Source organism: Aulostomus chinensis, chromosome 19 (genome assembly GCF_037954235.1).
Source record: "Aulostomus chinensis isolate RoL2024-O1b breed Wild chromosome 19, RoL_Achi_v1.0, whole genome shotgun sequence".
Classification (NCBI taxonomy): domain Eukaryota; kingdom Metazoa; phylum Chordata; class Actinopteri; order Syngnathiformes; family Aulostomidae; genus Aulostomus; species Aulostomus chinensis.
In genome coordinates, this window is record NC_141338.1 from 9,435,345 (window position 1) to 9,458,956 (window position 23,612).

General features: G+C 40.3%; 1 protein-coding gene across 4 annotated transcripts in view; it reads right to left on the reverse strand.

Annotated features, from left to right (window-relative positions):
• Window positions 1–23,612, reverse strand: part of rgs3a (regulator of G protein signaling 3a) — a 150,287-nt gene that overhangs the window by 67,143 nt on the left and 59,532 nt on the right. For all 4 annotated transcript variants that reach the window (XM_086187490.1, XM_086187491.1, XM_086187492.1 and 1 more), the window contains 2 exons: window positions 21,282–21,325; window positions 1,620–1,754 (listed from right to left, as the gene is read on the reverse strand). In XM_086187490.1, the coding sequence (XP_086043616.1) occupies window positions 1,620–1,754; window positions 21,282–21,325 (179 nt within the window). The remainder of the gene's footprint in view (window positions 1–1,619; window positions 1,755–21,281; window positions 21,326–23,612) is intronic.

A 23,612-nucleotide genomic window follows, 5' to 3' on the forward strand; every position in this document is an offset into this window, starting at 1 on the left:
CAAACCAGCCAACCACCAAACAGCAGCGATCACATAACCTCCCCTGAATAGATTTCCCCAGGTCATGCTTGAAATGACCAATTTGGCTGCAGTTATCTCATTCACAGCTCCTCAGCAGCCGCAGCACTTATCCTGGTTACATAAAGGTTAATAATTAAATATCTGATTCAATTTGATTCGATCTGATACATTTTAGTGCTTTCAAAAAGTCAACAAAGGGTGACTGTCCAAACTTAAAGTGATAATAATCATTAAAAATATGAGAACCGATCAAATGACTATGTGTAATTCCCCTCAGATGCCCTTAAGCGCCACAGACCTTTAAAAGCATCTTTCAGTTCATTGTTGGCTCTTCAGGCTGCCGTTTTATTAATTTGTTTCAGTCTCATAACTTCTAATAACCTTGATTTTCAGCTGCCGTTTTTTTTTTTTTTGTGAAAACACATTTTTCAAATACCAAATGGCACACAAAGTTTCTCTGTTCAGACTTGGAATTAAAATGCATCCTGAGCAATCCAATCACAAGTTGGCCACTGAGACCCATAGGAGCATAAGGAATAAGTGTTAAAGTCATGAATGTCATTTAAATGAAAAGTTCAGTTCATGCTTTTACGACAGATCCTTTTTATCAGAGCAGTACTGGACAGAAGACCGGAGACAGGAAGACTGTGTTGTACATGCAGCATAATTCTGGTGGCCTCTGATCATGTGACACTTGATAAAGTGACAGTGTGAAAGCAAAGCGGACCAAATGAAAAATGCTAATTTGTTGCAACTTCAAGCTCGAATCACATCGGGTCCGATGAAACTGGAGGTGTGAACACGATCAGTTACTGGCAACCTGGTGGTAAACTTAAAAAAGCTGTTGCTCAAGAGCCAAGTATTTTTTTCTTGGCAACCAAAACCAGTGCTAAAAGACTGATGAGTATTGGCCTGCAAAATATAAGCAATAAATCCAAATAATCATAAAGTTTCTCTGAAGCTGCTGGACTTCACCGTGTCAACAAGTTGAATTCAAAGCTGGTTTCTATTGGTCAGAAAAATCAGTTATTGTAGTTTTAGTTACAAAACGCATGCTATTCTAAAGCAACAAACAGCAATTACTTCAATCCTGCTCATGTACGCCGGGATGCTTCTCATGTACACCTCAGCGGCTAAAAATATGGAGTTTCATGTAGCAACAAGTTTTCACAGAACAAACCAACATTGTCAAGACTCATGTGTTTAGTAAATCCAATGGCCACTTCAATTACAGTCAACTCCAACGGTTAGCATAAATGGACGCAGCTCTGTACAGGTGCATAAATCTTGTTTTCTGAACTAAGATCCTTTTTGGCACAACTGAAGAGCACAAAGCGGGATTAAATTAGGCTAACCTGATTGGTCTCTTCAGCAAAACTCGCATGAAGCAACATGAGAGCAAAATGGAAAATCTGAATGATTGTAGTGTGAGCTGCAGGAAAGTGTTGTTGATTGAGTGTGTGGTGCTCACGGGGCATCTGTGCGGGGTGAATGCACAAATATATGCATTCACACATGCCCATGTGTTAACTTCTTCATGTTGGGCCAAAATTCAAATTAGGAAATGTTACTCATATGTGTGTGTCCATGTGCCATACCTGTTCAAAATGCGGACCGGGAGGCTCCCTCCTGTGAAGCTGGAGCTGCTTGTCAATGTTGTCCTTCAGGCACTGACACACACGGTGCTTCTGGTCCGCTGAATAGGCTTCCAGACTGAGCAGGCAGTCACACTTCTAGAGATAGAGAGAGAGAGGGAAAGGAGCATAAGGGGTGGAGGAAGGAGACAGCGGGCAATTTGCTGTCAAGAAGAAGAAGATTCTCCTGATTGTTGGATCAATTAGAGGTTCAGGGTTGGAGGACTGCAATACAAAACAGGAATGTAAATGAATAAACATAGTTCATTTGTCAAAGAGCAGTTTTGTTCAGCTCTGTGTGTATGTGTGTGTGTGTGTGTGTGTGTGTGTGTGTGTGTGTGTCCAGTAGAATAAGATAAACACATGCAACCATAATTGGTGCTGACCCTGTCCATGTTCTCTGTGCTGTCACTGACGTCTTTGTACATCTCAGGCAGCTTCAGTTCACATCCACTTGTCATTTCAACTTGGTTTTTTTGACAACACAGACTGCAGTGCACTGCAGCCCAGCCCTCTGGCTAGCTAAATGCTAGCATTAGTGTAATCAGATCATGGCCACTTTGGGCAGAATTTGATATGCTGACGAAATGAGTATGTGACCAATGAGGAACTGGTACTCCAAAAAAAAAAAAAAAATCAATGCATCACTGCTGGGAAATAAAGGAAAATAAATATTTGACAAATAGAGGTTAAAACAGAAGTTGTACCACAATTTACTGAAATGGCTTCATACTGAAAAAGACAGAAACACCCCTGTAGTCACCTCTCCAGGACATCCGGAATCAGTACTCCAGCAAAGTACTTATAATAAAAGTACTTTGTACTATACCGTGTACTCTATATGAGAACTACATATTAAAAGACATCTTTAGGATCCTACACAAAACAATGCATGTTGATTTTTGCTCAAAATCATGATCTGAAAATGTGTAAGGAGATGAGTTAATGGATGTATGTGTGCCAGAGGATTCCGTGTCATAATCTTCTTCAAATTGATTGAAAATCAGAAAACAATCTCAGATGAGCAGGGGAGATTATGTCACTCTCTATAGACATTCACGTGTGTTACAACTGTTGCTTCAAGAATTCCTCCATTATTGATCTCCACTAGTTTGTCTCCATTTATTACTCAAATGTATTCATACCTCGTTACTCATCTTTTACAACAGGACAGTGGGGGTGAAGACAATGAGGGTCTCAATTTCTTCTCCTCGGGTACTTATGGAGTTGTAGTTCTATCATATTCATAATTTCAGTTCATTCTTATACTGTACAGCCCATTTTAATTGAATGACGTAGCTTTTAAAAATCACTTGATGTCTTTTCTGATTGTACCATCCGATCATCGTACGTAAAAATATACTACTACTCCATGTACTTCACAATATCCATTAGTTTCTTCTTTTTTTTTAAATAAAAACCAAACATAACAGGACACTATTGTACTCTTAAGGATATATTTTTTTCCATTTTCTCTCCGTCCAATTTGATCATTTCCATCTACCTCGGCTGTCCTGCTTCTGGCTGTGTTGGAGAAAAAACATTTGTCTCCTGATATTTTTGGGCACGTCGGGCTATAAAAAGATTTTTTTTCCATTTTGTGCAAGTCTTTGGAGATTGACTGAAGTCCTGAGGGGTTTTCCTGATGCCCGCTGCCACTGGTCAGGGGTGAATCATGATGCCATAGCTTGTTTGCACACTCCTCGGCTGCATGGGCTTTTTCATGCCCTGTTTGGTTTCTCTCTCTCACTCACTCTCTCTCTGTCTTTTTCCCTTTCACTCATCCTGCAGACGATGGAGATGCCGCTGTCACACAACAAACATGGAAACTTTTTTGTGGGTTATGAATGCTGGATTAAACCCTGAATTAAGGGCAGCTGAGTCCAGACATGAAAGGCATGATTTTATATTCCGTATAACAAGTGAAGCAAATATTATGATGCTGTTAAAATAGAAAGAAATAGAAAGAAAAACAGGGAGCAGGCCAGAGACCAAAAGAAAAACACATGTGGTGGAGCATGAGAAATAGATACATATTCTTATTCATAAGTGGAGGGGGAAAAAAGAGACAAAAACAATATAAAGAACAGCTTGGATGGCATTTATGACATTGAGGCTGGCTGTTTTCAATAGCACTACAAGATGATGAAAAAGGGGCTTTGCTAGAGCAGACAGAAATCAATGATGATGTTCTTTGATATCCATCACTCGGACTGAGTTTAAGAGTGGAGCAGGGGCCATTATACTTGAAATGCGAACACACACACACACACACACACACACACACACACACACCTGCTTCAAGGTAAACAACAAGCCCACGGGCAATATTGCTCTCAGTGAAAACCTCATAATTACAGGACTGCCTCACCTTTTACAGTCAGGACTCACTCTTCAATATCCAACTGGGTGGCATGGAAAATGCATGGTCATCATGCTAAAAATGAAGGCTAATTACTGTAACTAGGGAAAAAAAATTAATGATTTGCTCACTTGAAATAGTAAATCTGTTATCAAAAATGATGCGCTTCTACAGTAATTGCCTGTTTCCATTTTTGCTGACACTGATTTGCCTGCCACACTGCTCATTTGCAAAGGAGAGTAACTATCGGGAAACTTTCACAAGAGTTCATTGAATCAAACTGAAACTCATGCATTTGGCTTCTTTTCTATTAAGTCCGATTCACTTTTTCATGGCGCAAACTCAAAAGGACCACATAAAAGAACAGATTTTCTGACGCGCATGCACGAAAGAAATGTACTCACACTCGTCTTTCTATTGGTAAAAAAAATACAAAACTCTTCAGCTGAGAAGTCTAGTAAATGGGACTTTGGCAGACTTCTGAGTCAGTCTTCTTTTTGGTGTATTACCCTTTGTCCGTTTGTACCTGAAGGAATACTGACATCAAATAATCCACAATCCTCACCAGTCTGGTTCACTTCCTGCAATCGGGTGGCATCAGGCTCAGATTGTCACCGTCAGTGCAATCTATAGAGTTCGCTTGACAATAGGCCGATGCTTCCCAGGCAGGGGGTCTTGCCTTGGTTACTCTGGTCTGATTACAACATCCAAAAAAAACCAAACAACCTGCGCCAAGCTTCAGTTGAACAGTCGGAACACCAGGCTGGCAGAGAGCCATTAAATGGAGCGCAACTTATCAATACTGGAGTATCAAGAATATCAAGGCTGACCTGAGTTTTTTCTTTTCTTTGCAAATAGCACGAGTGAACTGCCTACATTACTTACTAGAGGCCGCAAAGTAATGTAATTTATGGCTGCGCCAAGTGACGAAAGAACAATGTGAGATCTGATTTTCTCACAAATCCCTGCATTCAAGCTGCTTCTCTGTGCTTGTGAAACGTCTGCTCTCAGATTTTTTTTTAAATGCGACAGCTCTGTCAAAATTCACTGAAATGTGTCATCGCTTGTGAGAAGGGCTCAAGCTGGAGCACAAGGAATCTGTGCAAAGCAACAGTATAGAGAGAAACTCCACCAGCGTGGAAAATCATCTTGAATTCAAGAGCACTGATTTAAATGTGAGCGCAGGAAATCTTTGCAAGCATCCGTGTCCTGCGTGCAAGAGCACACTTCAGAGCAGGAGCGGAGCAGATCCGCATGGGGACTATTTGAAGGGGATTTTAGGGAAAGCTATGCAAAATCTGAATGCAGAATTTAAAAGGCACGCTCTAAGGTCATGTTACGAGAAGGTTTGTCTGTTTCTTACATACCCTTTGGGGAACTATTAACTCTTAGGGATGTGTAATACTGCAAAAATAATGTTAAAACTCAAACTTTCCAGGAAAAATTGCCTCATATGGACAGTTTTTTTCCAGGCGACTCCCTCTGTCTTATATTAGAAAAGTCACATCTGCCATGGAGTAGTTCAGGGCCCTAGAGTCATGCGTACACCTGCATACACACAAACATTCCCCACTTTTATAACACTTGTCAGCTGAACTCTCACTGTAAATAAAATCTTAGCTCCATATTTACTTGAATATAATGCTTCAGAAAAAACACAAAGGAAACCAGCTGGGACTCTGTCCTGTATGAGTCATAGTGAGACGCAGGGTTTACATCCCTGATCTGTCAGCGAGAGGACATGTGTATGTTTAAACAGTCTCTGAAGTGTAAATATGAGGCGCACAATTTGTACTCAACTGCAAACCTCTCACAGCCACCGTGTACATCTTGTCTTGGATAAAGAAAGCAAACGGATGCTATTACAGAGAGTATTCTCATTATCAGAAGCACCAGTCCATTAGGCCAGATACAGCTGATAGTTTCAATCCCAAAACCTGCTTAGATGCAAAATATTGAATTCATATTTAGTTCCGAAGCCCACGTACGACATTCAAGCAAATACAGCAACTGAGGACCACAGCAAAACCACTGACAACATAAGACCGTGCTGCCCCCTCTGGACTGGAGTGTTGTTCTTCACGTGAACACTCGATCTAAAGGCCTCCCTGTTGGTTAGCTTTAGCCTCAGCTAACCTCAAGTTGAAATGCTCACCTATAAGGTGGCTGCAGTCTTGTTGCCTTTTGATCTCGTTTAATCCAGTGGCATGATGAGGAATTATATTATGAATTAGAATACATTTTCCAAACTGATGTAACTGAATTACAATGTTGTAATTGCATTTCCCCCCACATAGTGCAAGTCATAACTGCCCAATTTGCGTGAAAATCCACCAGATGTGTAATGCATTTCCTTATGCGTCACAATCCAAAGATGTACCATGCTCTGCAAGACTTTTCATTTGTCTCAAGGTATCAACTGTCATTATCTGACTTTGCTGACCATTATGACACATTCACGTATGCAGCTGTACATTATTGCACCCCTTTTGGATGTTTTCTTTGACAGTCCATCAGTTATAATAATCAGTCATGACAGTAAATAATTCTGTCGATTTATAACTGTTGACAGGCAGCTGGTTATTAAACATGTACCATTGGCAGGAATCATCTATTGAAAGCAGGAGCTTTCTAGAACCTCTTATTTGAAACATATGTAAGTGCTATTTCACTTATGTGATGCACAAGGCCCAGTTTTCCATTTAGGGTTAAATACCAGCAACTGGAACTAAATTGCCTTCGACTCAGTTTCCTGAGTTTAAAGGAAATTCAATAGAGTCTTCCTGTCTCTGTGGAAGTGAGTTTTTGAGTATTTGTACATCAAGATCATGTTGCTTCTTGCCATCAATAACATCTGAGGAGCCTCCGAAACAAGAGGTTAACACATTTAAAAGCTATTAACAGCATTACCAAATAGAATATTATCTAATCCAAAAAATGGTGGACCTAAAAAGGCATATTAGCTCCCTCCTACTTTAGTTCAGCCTTGTGTATAAATCCATCCAAGAGATAAACATGAGAGCTAATGAAACAAAATTCGATGAATGGTCACTGGCCTGCCATTGAGTGGCTAAAAATACAGACAGCATTTCCCCTTAATCAGATTGATTAAAGTGCTCCCTGGTTGAAGCCGTCCTCCTGAGCCATCTGGCAGATGAGTTTTCAGCATGTCACAGGACTGCTGTCAACACAGCTCACCGAAGCTGCATCAGCACATTGTTAGCATGGCTTCACTGACAGCCAATCTATTTCATACAGATATTCTCTTAAGGCTGCCAGGTAATAATTGTAATGTTTTGCTCTCATGTGGCAAGGATCATAGGTGTGTAATGACTGCTTGAGAGAGGAAGATGACAAAAGACTCTCTTCTCCTTCAGGTTAAATCAGAGATGAGATGATCGATACCGCCGCATGTCTCTGTGGTAAATATGAATGTGCAGCCAGCAGCTAATTAGCTTGGACTGGTATACAGACTAAGAGCAGTTATGTGCTGGTGTGTTTCTTGGCTGGCAGCAGTGATTTCCCAGAGTTTTGGCGGGACCATGAGGCTGCGAACCTCACTGCTTCCGGTAGAGAAATATAGCAGAACAAAACCTACTGTAAAAACAACAATTTGTTGTTTTTTATGGATGAAATAAACAAAATGCAACGGTTGGACAGGTTCAGGGGTACTGAGAGGCTGGTGTTATTACCGCCAGGGTAAAGCATCAATCTAAGCTAATGTTTTTGGCTGCAGGGATGAAGCTTCATATTCACAGATAATCGCAGATAACATGAGGGAAAATAATCTCTCTTTTCCAAAACTTCTACAGGTTTGACAATGAAAACTTTATTGAAATTTTCCGATCTTTCCAGCTCTTCTGCTGCCCAGCTCAAGCTCAGCTGCCATTATCACCAGTATGTACTTCGTTTATTGTTTTGATTTTTTTTGACACGATATCTTGAAATCTAAAGTGTAGATTTTTATTAAATATGGTGTCGAGACAGGTAATAATACAAGAATAAATTGCTAAATTTTAAGAGGCGATCCAGTTCAAACTGTAGATCCTGGATCGTGACAATTGAAGACACAGGAACAGTGTGTGCTCTCTGAGTGCTTTCTAGTTGTTTGTTAGCAGGATTTCTCAAAAACAGGACTGGAAATGTAAATTACAGCCATTAGCAGTGTTATTCTGGACGTGTCACACAAATTATTTCTACTAAATTCCTTGCACCCATTTGAAATGGTTGAAAGAAGAATTTACAGCATTCACAAATCATCTTGAACATTTTAGCCACCCAAAATACCTATTTTCAATATAACGGCCAATATTGCCAAAGAATTTGAGCATGTTTTGATTAAATTCATCGAGGCAAATAGTTCAAGAAATTGAGTTCATGGAGGCCCACTCATTGCGGATAATACGTAGCTCACGAGTGTTCGACAAAGCTGGCAATTGGGCCTAATATTTCTATCAGTTAAAAGGATTGTAAGAGTGAGCCGATGAGTAAATCCCAGAAGGGAGTGGATTCTCAGAGATGGCACTAAAAATTCATATCATCGGTACGGGAGTCATAATCTCTACAAAGCAGAAAATTATAGGTCTAAATGGAGAGATAATGGCACCAAATCCTTGCTATTAGAGTATAATGATGACTGAGACTACTGCAGTGACGTTTGCCCAAAAAAAACATGGTCGAAGAAATCCTACAAAAATAAAATGAATCAGGCACGCTCGAGAGATCAAAGAGCAGCGTCATGCCCCGTTAGTCATAGTCTGGTGCTCCACATTCTATCATGACTTGTCATTCAGTCACAATTCACTTAATTAAAGATAAAACTACCAGCCCGCCATCATCTCATTATCTCATAGACCCACTTAATAAAGAGCACGCCATCGCTAGTCGGTCCAAAAGCTGTAAGCAGTGCCTTAATATTCTCGTTGTCATTTTTCTGCAGTTGGTTGAAGGGTTACACTGCTGATCACTGGACCTTGTAACCGTATCATTGAATGGGTTTTAAAGCTTTGACTTAATGTTAACAGGAGCTAATGATGCTTAAACAACCAACCGACTCCTTGGTGTCCTCATTAATGTCACTGAACGTGGACACCGTATAATCTCCTCTCCTGGTGTCGTCGCTTCGTTTCCTCCTAGTATGATCCTGCGGCTCACATGTAATCCACACTGATGGATCTAGGAATGACAGTGATGGTTGTTTTGGTCCATAATATCTCTACAACTATTGGATGAATCTCTGTGGAATTTGGTTTAAATGTCCAGTGTGCCGACAGGATGAGACTTTATGACTTTGTGTTACCAGCAGGGTTTCCAATTCAAAGTATTTTAATATTACTTCATGGCATTATTGCATGAGGTGTTGTAAATATTTCATGTTTGCCTTTGCAATGACACTTACATACCTATAAAAAAACAAGTTATGCACGATAGTGTGTACTTTTATGGTTTAGCAAAACAATCGGACATTTGCATTTTTATTAATATTTCTATTTTTACTTTAACTCACACTATGACCTATAACCTTAACTTGTCAAAACTATTGGATTTTGCACTGAGAATAAAAGCAACGGGCTCCTGTTTGCCTGAGACTCTCACTGCAGGGGTAAAAATATGTTTTCACTGAGATGTCTTGACAAACATTGGGCGATGAACTTTGCTACAAAGGTCACGATCCTTTGCCTTCACATCTCGAGCAACAGTTCAGTCAACATCTGAATTTGTGCTACGTGATTAAATCCAAAATATCAAACTTCCATCAGGCTCAGCTGTACTTTCACTGCTAATATTAGAACAGGAATCAAGGCGATGCTAGCATGGCTACAGACTCTACTCCACTGTCACTTATTTGTTGTCAAAAAATAATTTGCATCAAACTCCTGACCAGATGTCTGAGGTGGTGTGGGTGAGGTAAGGTAAATCTGGTTCCCATGCGTGATTGTCTCATGACAGGACTAAAGTATGCACGATCAGTTAGTTCTGAACCTGGCAGTTCTCTATCTAGAAGTAGGCGGCAGTGTGTTTCGTCACACTCTTCTAATAAATACCTCAGCGATAACCCAGTTATGTGGTACAAACTGAGATTGGGTTGGTAGTCCTGTTATGCACCAAGGTCAATGTTCTATAGCTGAACGCAATCATTTTTAACACCTGATAACAGAGCACACAAAAATCACTACATGCAAACAAATAATGCTTTATACCCCCCCCCCCCCATCCCAATTCACAGCATACAATAAAATTCCCCCCGAACTCAGTGGCTTTCCCACACTCTTTCATCTATTTCTGGTTTGTTTGTCTGGGTTCCAGTTCAGAGCTCTTCTGTGGTTAGACTAGAAAAAGCAGCCATGAAAAGTGCATGTAAACTGCAGTCTCTGGCCACAGGCCTTCCTTTAGCCGCCAGGGAGGATGATAAGCACATGAGTGGGCCTCCGGGAAGTTCTCTGAAGTCATCTGCCTTTTTCCTGAATGTTTTTTTCCTCGTACAATTTTTGTCTTTGTTAAATCAACAGTAGTGTTTTAGCGTGTCTTTCTTTTGCACAATCACTTTTTGCTTGGTTATATGATGATTTTTATTACATAAGAATGGATTTGCCAAGACATTTTAGATCTTCTGAAACTGGAGAAGAACCCATTTTCACTTAGAGGTTCATCTTACAGGTTCTATTCTCATTGGAAAACACTCCTTAATCTTGATGGGCTGCCGGCTCGGGAGGTCTCTCTATCAACAACCACTGTATTACTGTGCTGGTCCACCAGTGGGAGATTACACCAAGAACTATTCCCCCAAAGACACTCCAGCATAATAAATGTGCTTTGATGACTGAGGAGTAAGAAACCATTGATATTAATTTTGCACATTCAATGATCAGCACCAGCACCTTATTTATATATTAATAATATATATGTGTGTGTGTATATGAGTATATGTTTATTTTTTGTCTTGTTTTCTTTACTTTTTTGTTTTTATTTACTTATCTATTTTCATTACAACCATTTTTAATTAATTATTATTTTACATGTGTTAATTTCATTTCATTTATTTATTTATTCTTCATGGTGTACTTTAATCATATAAGAGGACCATGGTTCTGGGTGCGGGGGGGAATTGTTTATTTAAGTTCATTAAATGTATTAAGAGAAATTTTTGCATTCACTCTATGTCTGTGACTCGCATTGGATAAATAAAACTTATAAAAATAATGGATTTGCCATCATAAGCCTTTGATTGTCATTTGCATTTAGATCAATGCAATAACAAGACGAGGGATCTTATTAATTGAATCTTTTTATTGTTATCAGAACCTCATTGTTTAAGGAACAATCAAACTTTAGGAAATACACTTATTTGTCACACACAAACACAGGCAGACTACAGGATGGAGAAGGCTCCCTCCTCTGTGTTTGAGTTAGGGAGCTGTGGAGACCCTCGGGGACTGGCTTCCTGCTAGTTAGCTTAGCACAATGAATGAAAGTGGATGGTATGTGTTAGCACACTCAAGGCAAAAGTCAGCAAATTTTCAGCAGTTTTTTTCCACTAAAATGACTTTTTGTCTGTTAATATAACAAGGTTTGAGCATAAAATCTTAAGATATTGTAATTTTAGAACCAGACAAATAGTTAGAGATTATTTCCTGGCTAGGCGCAGTGATTTGATGCAGCACCTCAAGAGCCTCCACTGCACATCAGCAAACAACATTCAGCAACACAACATTTGTTGACTACTAGAAGAGCAAACAATGATTATTTCGGGGGGGGGGGGTGGACATAGAATATGAAACGTATCTATTTGAAAACTTGTAATTCAGGAATGCTAACAATTTCCATCCAATACCATTCACTGGGCTACAGTAACTAGAGGTTACTTTATTTATCAATTTTTTTTTTCTGGCTCTGGGAATAATAGCAAACAAGTTTATTTCCAAAATAGCCAAAATGTTCCTTTAATTTGCAGCTCAATATGGTTCTAACACAAACATGAAAAAAATAATCATTAATTTGGAAATTACCTCTGCACACTTTCCATCACAGTTGGTGAATAATTCAGATGTTCATTACCGTCTGCATTGCCCTTTCTGTTTAGAACAGTAGAATACTTCATCACTGAGATCAATGCTGCGTGCTACGTTGTTGGTGGCTGTAGATCTAAATGCAATCATATCGCTAAGAAGGGGGTCTTTAAGTGATAAAGATGTATAACTACTGTCACTGCACTCCCACTCATCTTTGCTGGCATATTAAATCAAACAAAAAGGTAAAATACACTTTAAGTTGTGGCTCATCTTGGGGTGGGGGGATACATTTCAGCTCAATCATACCCCAGAGAAACTATTCCTGCCCCGGCCACGTTATGGATGGCTTCCATAAAGTAGATATTCTGCTGACAAGGGCCCCTGGGTGCATATAATTCACACCCCTCCTGCAGACTGCAAGCAACAGCCTGTATGTCTAGCAGTCAATCATGTGTCTGAAAATCACAGAGAAACTTAAATGGAAATACACATCCATAAAAAGGTGTTCTGTGCTGTACATATACATATTATATATATATATATATATATATATATATATATATATTATATATATACACATATTATATATATATACACATATACATATATATACACACACATATTATATATATAGATATAGATATATACATATATACACATATATGTATACATATATACATATACACACATATATAAATATATATACATATATATACACACACATATACACACATGCATATATACACACACATATACACACATGCATATATATACATATATACGTATATGTATATATATGCATTTATATACATATATACGTATATGTATATATGTGTGTATATATATATATATATATATATATATATATATATATATATATATATATATGTGTGTGTGTGTGTGTGTGTGTGTGTGTGTGTGTGTGTGTGTATAGTCCTCCACAGCACATCAAAAAAAAGATCTGTTTAAGATTTCCTCCAAGATGCAGGACAAAGCAACAACAGTGAGTCTTCACCCAAAGTAATCGAATTAAAATGGCACCATTATTTACTGTGTCCACACACGTCACAAGAACGTCACCGTGTGCATAATAAACCAAGAACAGTCTGACCTTTAACTGTACAGGCCCCTCTTTGCAAACAGAGAGTATTTGTATGCACAGCATTGTAACCCTGATCAGAGCTCTCTTGCTGTTCCACGGCCTACACGCACGCCATCACACTGTGATTTCACCTCGTTTGGCAGTATCACATTTGGTGCCTCCTATCTCCTTCCAATCATCAAAAAAATCTGTTCTGCATCGAGTATACACAAAAGAAAATGAATCATTCAAATTTGCAAACTCCACATGCAATATGATTTACATGCACAGCTTATGTGTGAAATTGTTCGTAAGTAGTGACTATGAGAAACTTGCTAGCATTATACGATTATAGTAAGATTTCTCATTGTTACTGAGATGCTTCGCTTAGATTATTCATGATTTCATGCATGTTAGTGACACCATTGTGCCAATTAAATACTAACAGCTACAGAGGCAATTTCTGGGAATAGTGGTGAATGAATAAGCATGCACTTCACTGAATCCTCACCTTTCGCTCGCAGAGACTTCCAAGACAAACATTAGCAGAATAACTACTATACAGCAATTATAGTGTGACACCAAGGGAAGAAAAAAAAGCTATAAGATTACAACCCTTGAGCTTATCACTGTTGACACTTTTGAACTCAAAATTGGTTTAACTGTTCTCTGAATTCTTGCAAAATATTGTACATTTAACACTGAATGCTTTTCTTTTTCTATCAACCTAACTTAACCAAAAAAACAAAACAAAAAAAACATTATCGCTTCCTTTTTTCATGCTGTTAGGCTACGCGGTGACTTAAATGCAAGTCATTTTCTCTATCAGCACTTACATCTCCACTGTCAGACAGCAGGTGCTGCTGAAGAGAGTTTGCCTCCCTGACGAACCGCTTCTTAGGCCCGACCCGGTCGGCCAAGTTGCCCATGACGACGCGATAATTCAGCGATGACCCTGAAGTACGCCGTTGATCACTTATCTTGTACACTGTCCACCCTTGTTCTCTGTAGTTTTGGTTTACCTACACAACCCTGCCTCCTCTCTTCCGTCGTCACTGACACACTTACACACACTTGACTTTCCAGAGACACAATTGTGCACACCCCCCCCCCCCCCAAACACACACACATTTTTCTTTCACATGTAAATCTAGGTTAGATCAGTTCTGTTTTAAGCAACTGCTAAAATAGGATGACCTCCAGCTATGGAGGAGAAGGGCATGAGTAGACAGGAGGAAGTAGGAGAGCGGACTGAGGCAGCGTCAGACATGGAGAGGTTTACAGGAGGAGGATGACAACTGCTTGCAACTTCCAGAGAAGAGTTTTCACTGTTTATGCAGAGATAAAAATAAGTAAATTTCACTGTGCATATGATTGACTCTATCAACATGAGAATTAAACCCAGTAGACAACAGAAAAACCTAAGGGACACATGGTCTCAAAGACAACCCTGACTAATCACTTAGTAGGACTAAATGACGCCCTGCTCCGAGGAGATCTAGTGGTGACGTCTGTTCCGTGATGAGTGCATCGTTTAGGGAAAAACTGTGTGTGTTGATATGTGGGAGCCACATATGTTGCTGTGTTGGTCTCTTGTGAATCAGTGCTAATTTCCAGTTTTGGTCAACACAGATTTATGTTCATGTCTGCATTTTAGGAAAGTATTGCACATTTTCTGTATGTATACAACAGGGGCTTCAGTAACAAAGCAGCAAAGAACCAACAAAAATGGCCACACAAACAGTGAAGTTACCCTATTGGACTCAGTCAAATTCTTACAATGTAAGTCCCATCTGTTGGCTGACATTTGACCATGAATCACCATTTCTCTCTTGGTTCTTGTTTGTAAAGTTCGGGGAACACACAGAACAAGCTTTTCTTCAATCGTCCACCATGCTTACTTTTGTCCCTTCTGGCTATGTCTTATTGGTTGCTCTTTGAAAGGTCAGTGGCAACTGATGCCAAAATTGGACTAATTTTAACTTTGAGACCAGCACTGAGGGCAGTGGTAACACCTAGTCGGGCGCTGCTTCCTCATTGGAAAACAACAGCACAGCCAGTACAGAAGGGGTTTTAACCACAGATCTTCAGGTCAGATGAACTTGATGAAGCATTGACACACACACTGCAGTATTGTACTGTCCGACAGAGAGCTAACAAGAAATCTAATAGAAACCCAACGGATTCAGTTTGAGTCCTGGATCCCTTAAAGTAGAGACACCAGCCACGGTCAGCGTTAACACCACCAGTGGCTAGGCTACAACTATGAGGGTTCATCTTAAAGCTCCGCAGCATTACAGGTTTCTACAGATGGGATTCTGTCTTCAGTTGATGTCCTGCACCCTCAGCGACTCCCATGGGTGTGGAGTCAAGGTGTTTCAACCACAAATGAGAACGTACGATTTGCTAGTACTTGGACACTTTAGGCATGTAGAGTATGATGAGAGCATGTCAAACAGAGGAAGAGAAGAGGCAGATCTTTCCAGTTTAATTTTGATGAGTTAAAGTTCCATTCTATTAAGTTAGAATCTTCCCTTTTCAGATAATAAAGCAAAACTCACTTAACTCATTAAGCTTTCATGATAAGCATTTCAGATTTTTGTGTTTTTGGGTGAACCGAATGAAGGAGTAGAGGAATATCTAACTATAACTCAACTAAAAACATTCACAGAGCCATCCGAATGTGTCCTGCATAACTCTTTCGCGCTCTCTCATGTGAGTGACCTTTGCACAGACAGGCCAGAAAGAGCAATTCAATCATGAGTCTATCTCATTACACACATCCTTTACTTGAGTGAACACACATGCACACACAAACACCGTGGTTAAGGGTCATGGTCACTCAAGCACTTCAAACATATCTTCATCTTCTCTGATCAGCTCAATGGTCTCGCTCGGTAGATGCCCCCCCCCCCCCACTCCACCCCCCCACCTCCCAGTCTTCTTTGATATATTTTCCTCGCACCAGTTTGCTTTGCACACCATCTGTCAGCCGGGCCAGGAGGTCAAACTCGCTGTCAATGCTTGAAGATAAATAAGCACAACAGTACTTTAGCTTAAGGTAGAGGAAAAAGGGACAAGGTGCCCTCACTGCTTAATTCACATTTTAATATTCTAAACTCAAAAAAGGGAAATGAATAATACTACATGTCTAAAAGTGCCTTGCTAACAGCACTTGTGAAAGACAAGAACAGTAAGTGTGTATGCTGCGTCTGCTTCCTGAGGTATGAAATGAACTGCTGACAGGTGTGTCAACTATAATAGATGACGGCACATTTTGTGTGTGTGTGTGTGTGGGGGGGGGGGGGGTCTGACAGGATGAATGGAGGAATGAGTCTGACAAGGGAGTCAGAGGTTGCTGAGCCAAGTAAATTGTAACTGGACACAAACAGGATAAAAGCTCCTGCGAGAGCTCCAGCAGACCATTTTTTATGTGTCATGTGAAATTTAAAATCTGCCTTTAACTGAGTCAAACTCTCCCTCTTCCCCTCCCAAGCTGTCTTACGTAAGAGTTTCTATTTATATAAGTTTCCTAATTGGATACATTGAATGGTATTGCTGCCTCTTCCTTCCTCTTTTCCAGCCCATGGGACAAACATCAGACCCCTCTCTCACTCTGTATGGAATCTCTGGACAAAAAAGGGGGCCTTCTAAAACATTCATAAGCTGCTAATGAGGTTATGAAGCACATTTCAAAGCAAAAATGGTGTGACAATGTATGTGCGCAAGGGTGTGTGTGTGTGTGTGTGTGTATGTGTGTGTGTGTGTCTTTGTGTGTGTGTGTACAGCTGTCGGGGTTTATATTATAGCTCTGTGAAAAGATTAACCATATGAGCAGATACTTGCCGCCGAAGCAAATCACAAAAGTAGCTGGATGGAGAGAGAGGGGAAAACAGCCCCATCAGCTACGCAGTCGGTTCAGCTGAATCTACTTAGCAGACATCTCATTGAATGGTTTCCAAAACAAGGGCAAGAAACAGACAAACTGAATTCTGTGCATAGATGAGACATACATATGTGTGTGTTTGTGTGTGTAGATAGATGATAGATAGATGATAGATAGATAGAACATACATACATACATATATACATTCATTTATGATGTTAGGTGTCAGGGCTAACTCAGGTGTCAGTCTCGGGATGCTCCTGCAGCAACACACACACACACACACACACACACACACACACACACTGAGATCTCACATCCCTCTGCAGTGATGCTCAAACCAACCAGAGGAAGTCGCTTGTGCAGCAATAGGACCCTAACAGGCTCGGCGCCTGCAAACGCAGCCAAATGTGTTTGCTGCAGCCGCAGCAAGTGTCCATTCCCTGCGCCACCAGACTGCAGGGAGACAATTCTACGGGTGATTGATTCGGATGCAACATGGAAGTGAGTAGTGATGGCCACTTGAAAATACATTAAAACTAACTTTCCCTCTCGAGATTTTCCATCCAGCTTAAGTGTTACATTTATTAGAAACTCATAACTGCGGTCAGTCTGCTATAATGGCCCTGGGAAATGAAAATTACATTCAGTCACCGTTTTAGTCCTCCGTCTCCTGACGGAGGCAAAATATGCCAAAAAAAAAAATTCAGTATCAAAGTCATTTTACTTTCCTTTTCTCTCCCTGTAAAACATTCAAATGCTTGATGAGTCATCCTGACTCACTGACGTATACTAATCAGGTTTCTGAGTTGTATGTCCCTCCCCCATCTGTCATATGATGCACTTTTCCTCGAGATAAAAACTGTGGACAACCCAGGCAAAATGACTCTGCCACAATGCCACTCATTTGGTCTGATGGTATTTTGAAAGTCTTAGAAGTGCACAGTTAAATTAGACTCTATATCCACATTTTGTTAGAACCACAAGTAGCCAACTCGGCCAGCTCAAGTCTTTATGTGGCAGGAGGACGTATGCATATTCAGCACTCCTGGCAAATGTAAATGCCAATCAATATCCATGACAAGTCCATCTCTCGCTTCATGGCTTTACTGGAAAAATGTAAATACGCAGGATGAAAATCCATTTTCCCGGGCCCCTCATCAGTCATTACTCTGTATTCATTTCCTGTCATGAGATTCTGGTTCATGAAAAGCCCTTCAATACACCACAAAGTTCTGAGTTTGTCCAACACATGGATGTGTTGCCCCTGCTGGCAGCAATCACTCAGACAATGTGACAAACCACTGCTGAGGAATAATTTCCTTTAATGTTGTGCATTCAAAGTGTGGTTAGATTTAGTTAGGAACAACAAAACAAGATTTTGTGGGGGGAAATATCACAATTTTGGTTAAGATGAACTCTTTTTTTTTAGGAATAATTGTAGTCTGAGTGATGGGGAACTTTGTCGCCATGGTAACATTAACAACTGTGTGGTTGATGATAATTGTTTTTAAAAAGCAGTTTTTTCCTGTGGTTGGAAAACAGGAAACACACAGCGACGTCCTGTGGCAAAGTGTGGGGTTTAGTTGACCCGTTTATCCGCTCTGACCTCCGGTCGTCACTGACTTCTGACTATAAATACAGTTTTGAAACTTTGCTCAAACATAATCACAATGGCTGCTAGAGGGGAAGCTGTCACTTAAAATAAAATATGGGTCATTATGGGTTTCTTGTTTTTAACCACATCCAGGCTCCTATTTTAGATCATTTTGTCTAAATTTACCAGATTAATCCTCTGCAAAATTATATTAAAAGTGAAGTATTTTTCTATGGAAGGAGGTGAGTATGCTCCATCTGATATAGCGGAATCTGAAATTCAATCAACATTTTATGTTTTATATTCTTCAGCTTGTCACATCCTTTTGTAAGGCCACACCAGTGTTTCTGCTTTCTTACTCAAAATAGAAATATCGATTGAGTCCAATTTATATCCAGTTTATATCCAATAAAGTTAAAATAATTATACTGGAAAGGATTTGTATTCCTCTTATCATGGTTCCACCTGAATACACACCAGAATCATGGATCAATATGACTAAAATGTCAACGACCCAAGCGGACTGCGGTACACTATTTTCTCCTGACAGATGACATGTATCAAATATGCCTGAGGTGCTGATGGTGATAGACACAGAATGTGAATATCATGTCAGGTTTTTCTTCCGAGGGAGAAAGATCAGAAAGTTGACTTAAGAGAAAGTGTGGTGCCTTAAGACGGGAAGGAGGGGAGGAAGAAACGAGCTTGAGAACGTGGAAGTGATGAGCTTATGATAACATCATAAACCTGCCGTTTCATCCTCCCCTCTGCACACACGTCCTGACTGAAACAGAGAGCAGCAGTCAGGAGGGAGAAGCAGCTGAGGAGAAGGGAAAGAACAATCTGCAAACATGCTCAATAACTTCAACCCAACTGTCAGAGCAAAAGACCATCTCAGGGTGGTCAACAACGAAACAGGCTCCGAAACGCTGAAGTCCTGTCAGAGTATTTGTCGGATAAGAATCGGCTCCTGCTTGTTTATGTCCCACTTTTTTATACCGCTGGAACAATTTACAATGAGAGAATGAGGCTGGTTATCAATCAGTCTTAAAGGGCGCGTGTCATTGCACTGCTCATTCATCTTCAGTGCCTACCCTTGGCCAGGGTGTGAGAGAGTTTAAGTCTTTGAAAACAAATAATTCTGGGCGCCTTCATCTTTTATGTTCTAATATGTTTTAAAGTGGTACTTAATGTGTATTTTTCCTCTTAAGTCTTCATAATTGGTGTCTCGTGTGAACTTTTTCCCCACCTGCATCATTTCTTTGAGAATCCAGAATGTAGAAGGAACCAGACGTCACCAGAAGTGACGGCTAACAACACCTCCAGCAGTAAAACTGTCCAGAAACGTCTGTTTACAAACTCTCAAGCTCTTCATCCAGTGTCATCCATGTCTTCTCTACCCAGCTGTATGCTCAGTAATTTACAAACTCCTTAAAATACACTTTCATTTCAGCGCTAACATGAACAAGTGCTAGCGAGTGGGTTCAACTGAACCAGAAGCGTTATAGTTGTTTTTTTGTTTGTTTGTTTTTATTATCTCAAATTAATGACATGGATTATACCGGTTGAATCGCTTGACAGTTTGTTAACAGACATTTTGTGACAGTTTTCCTGTTGTTAGCCAGCAGTTGCTAGCAGCTTCCAGCTACATGGCTGGGTCTTTCTGCGTTCTGGAATCTCATTGACGGGATGCAGGACGGGAAACTTGTGAGCCCAACACACATGTTTTTTTTCGTGAAAGGCAAAATACACTTTTGAGGGAAGTATCACTTTAAGGGCCCCTGTCAGTGATGGAGCCATAGAGCCATCCTAGCTTTTCCTGCTTTACTGCCTTCTGCTTGAATCATACTCAAGTGACGAACACCCGTCTACTTGAGCTCAAAAATTGTAGCTTATACCTCTTTTTGGCTACCGTGTTCCTCGAGGAACATCATCATGCAGCATTGATACACGAGACATTCTCAGTCCAGACATTTATGGTTCCCCAATGGTGGAGTGAGCTACCAGAACAGAACACTAGCATGTCCACCTTTCACTTCACTTTTTTATTTGATTTCCTTTTATTCACTCCTACTTCAAGTTTACTCCAGGGTCTATGCCTGCACAGTAGCTTAAGTGTTGCTCTTCATTCTCTATAGGAGCTTTTACCAAATGAGCAAATCAATGTACAACGGAGCAGGTCAGCCATTAAAGAGCCACTTCAGTGTTGAATTAACAATAAAGCACCGAGGACAATAAAATATTAACAAACATCTTTTCATTTCAATTTTAAAATGAAGGTCTGAGAGGTGTCATGGTGGGCTGAATAAAGGGTTATTATTGTTCATCATAACAAGTGAACACATCTACCTGAGCTGAATTTTACATCTGTATGCAAGTATGTCCCCATTTGTTTCATTCTTCTTCTTTTTTTTTTTACATTTTCAAATATGTCAAGTGAATTTCAACAAAACGTTGGTGTAGACAACATGAGATGAGTGCATGTTGTGCCTGTGATGAAGACAGGTCTGACACAGAGGAAAGACATTTTCATTATAGCTCTCTGCTAATCCTTGGATCTTCCCGATAATGTGATTTCCACTAGAGTCAATTGCTCCTCCGGCTCGCGGGCAGAATAGACGTCTCACATTAGAGCCTCCTTTTCAATCTTTAAAACACACACTTTCATACTCAAGTGATCCGTTCTCTTACCTCGGTCATGTGGATTAGGTAGAATCTCAGTTCTTCGGCATAATCTGGAAGAGATGAAGAGATTCATCGTCATTGTTAAAATATCGCTCAAATTTTTCCTCTCCTGTTGTCAATCACCATTCCCCAGCATGTTCGCAGTAACCTCTGAGTCCTCATTATGAGTTTGTCAAAATACTTTAATTGATGGGAAGCTTTTATATCATATAGGTCAGCATTATTGACATCCAACAATAACTCACTGAAGTAACTCTGTGAGACAGGCCTGTAGGTCTGGAGGCAAGATATATGGTTTTAATCAAATTCCCCCCCCCCCCCCATACACACACACAAACAAACACACACACACACACACACACACACACACACACACACACACACCACCACCACTACCACCACCACCCCTGCACATGCACACATGCTCACAGGAAATAATAAATGACTAAGACCCGAACATTGAGGATGTATATTTCTTAGCCGCTGCAAGGAGACTTGTTTGGCTTCTCTCACGTTCTCCCTCTCACACACACACACACACACACACACACACACACACACACACACACACACAAACACACACACACAACAAGTCACACAGGCATCGAAGCTCAAATCATGTGATCGAAACAGATGAATAGTTGGAGAGTGCGAATCTCCATTTAGGTAACCTCAGCCAAACAGAGATAAACTGGTCGACTTCATCCTGGTTCTAGACTACATCGTTTGGTGAGAATCCACCTCATAGCTTTTGCATAATCCTGCTCACAGACAGACATTAAACACCAATCACGTTACCTTCTTTGCAGAGGTTAAGAGCTGCATGATCATCATGTCTAATTGCTGATTCATATTTTAGGGAGGGACCTCAATAAAAATGTCTATTCTGATTGCCAAATGGGTGCAATTGTTCAGCAAGCCCACGGTTCTGTTTGAGCTGTCTCCGGTTTGTTTTGAAGATTAAGGAGAAGAAGAAACACTCTAAACTGACGCAAATAAATTGCAGAAACCAACTTAGTTGCCACTAGTTTCTGTACTCTCCTCTGCAAAGGGCAGAGCTGACGAGCCTTAAAAACATTTTGTTTCCCTTCAGAACTGAAATATTGCAGTTTACCTGCAAATTGAACCTTGGGTTGTGTACTGAACATTTGGTTTTTTGTTTTTTAACAGCAGTTCTTGTAAACAGGATTTTGACTTTTTAAGCATTTATACCGCATTCCCCATGTTTTTTATTGTATGCATGAAAGGGTTCAGTTAAGTATTTATTGAGGTGCTTTAGTGTAGATTTCAAAATATCGAGATCTGTCAATCATAAATATATTGAATGAGGCACAGAGTACTCAGAGTTCCTGAGTTTATATAACCCTTAAAATTGATGCCGGAGTGACGAAGGTCTGGGTGAGTTTGCAGGAACAGCAGGGCCACGGTGAAACACAGTATTTGAGGATTTCCCCACAGAAGACACAAAAAAAAGTGTCTCTTTGAGAACAAACAGCAGAGGTCACTGTTGTATATCTTTCTAGCTCCACACTATTGATGACACACACTGCAGGGGATGATGTGACTCAAACACTTGAGTATTCTCCTGTTTTAAACTTATGAGGGTGCACATTCCTACATGAAAAGACTGATTAATATACTGAAATTTGCTTGTATTCTGAAAAAACAACAACCAGTCACTTCATGTTTGGATTGATGCATAATTGTGATTTACTCACACGTCAAAGGTGTAGAGAGTTCATGTAAAAACTGAAGCACGACACCAAATTGAGGCTTTTTCCTTTTCGCAACATGATTTGTGATTTTTTTTTCTTCTAAATGTCGTGTAATTCTTCTTCTAAGAGCGGAGCTGTTCTGATCGTGACAGTGCAGGAGCTGAAAGAGGAAGTAGCAGTCTTGCCTCGTACTGATCGTTTCTGGATTGACACGTGGTTTACTGCAGGTGGCTTTGCGTGTGCTTGATAATACTCTCAGTGTTTCCCACGCTCCCTACTAAGTATCGAGGTGACAGGAACACAGGAAAGCCGCTGTATTGAACTGTGTAATTACGTGTACACACACACACACACATACACACACACACACACACACACACACACACACACACACACACACACGTCAAACACACCCTTGCTGAAACAAACACAATCCCCCGGCGCCTCTTTCCTGAGTGACGCTGCCGAAGCAAAAAAACAATGACAGGCAGCAGGGTGGAGATGTGTGTCTGTGTGTGTGTGTTGTATGTCTTCTCATGAAACACAGAAACATAAAGTCTCCTGGATCCAAACTGGTGATTTTGTGGATGGGGTGTGGAGGTCAGAGGGAGACCAGTGCTGT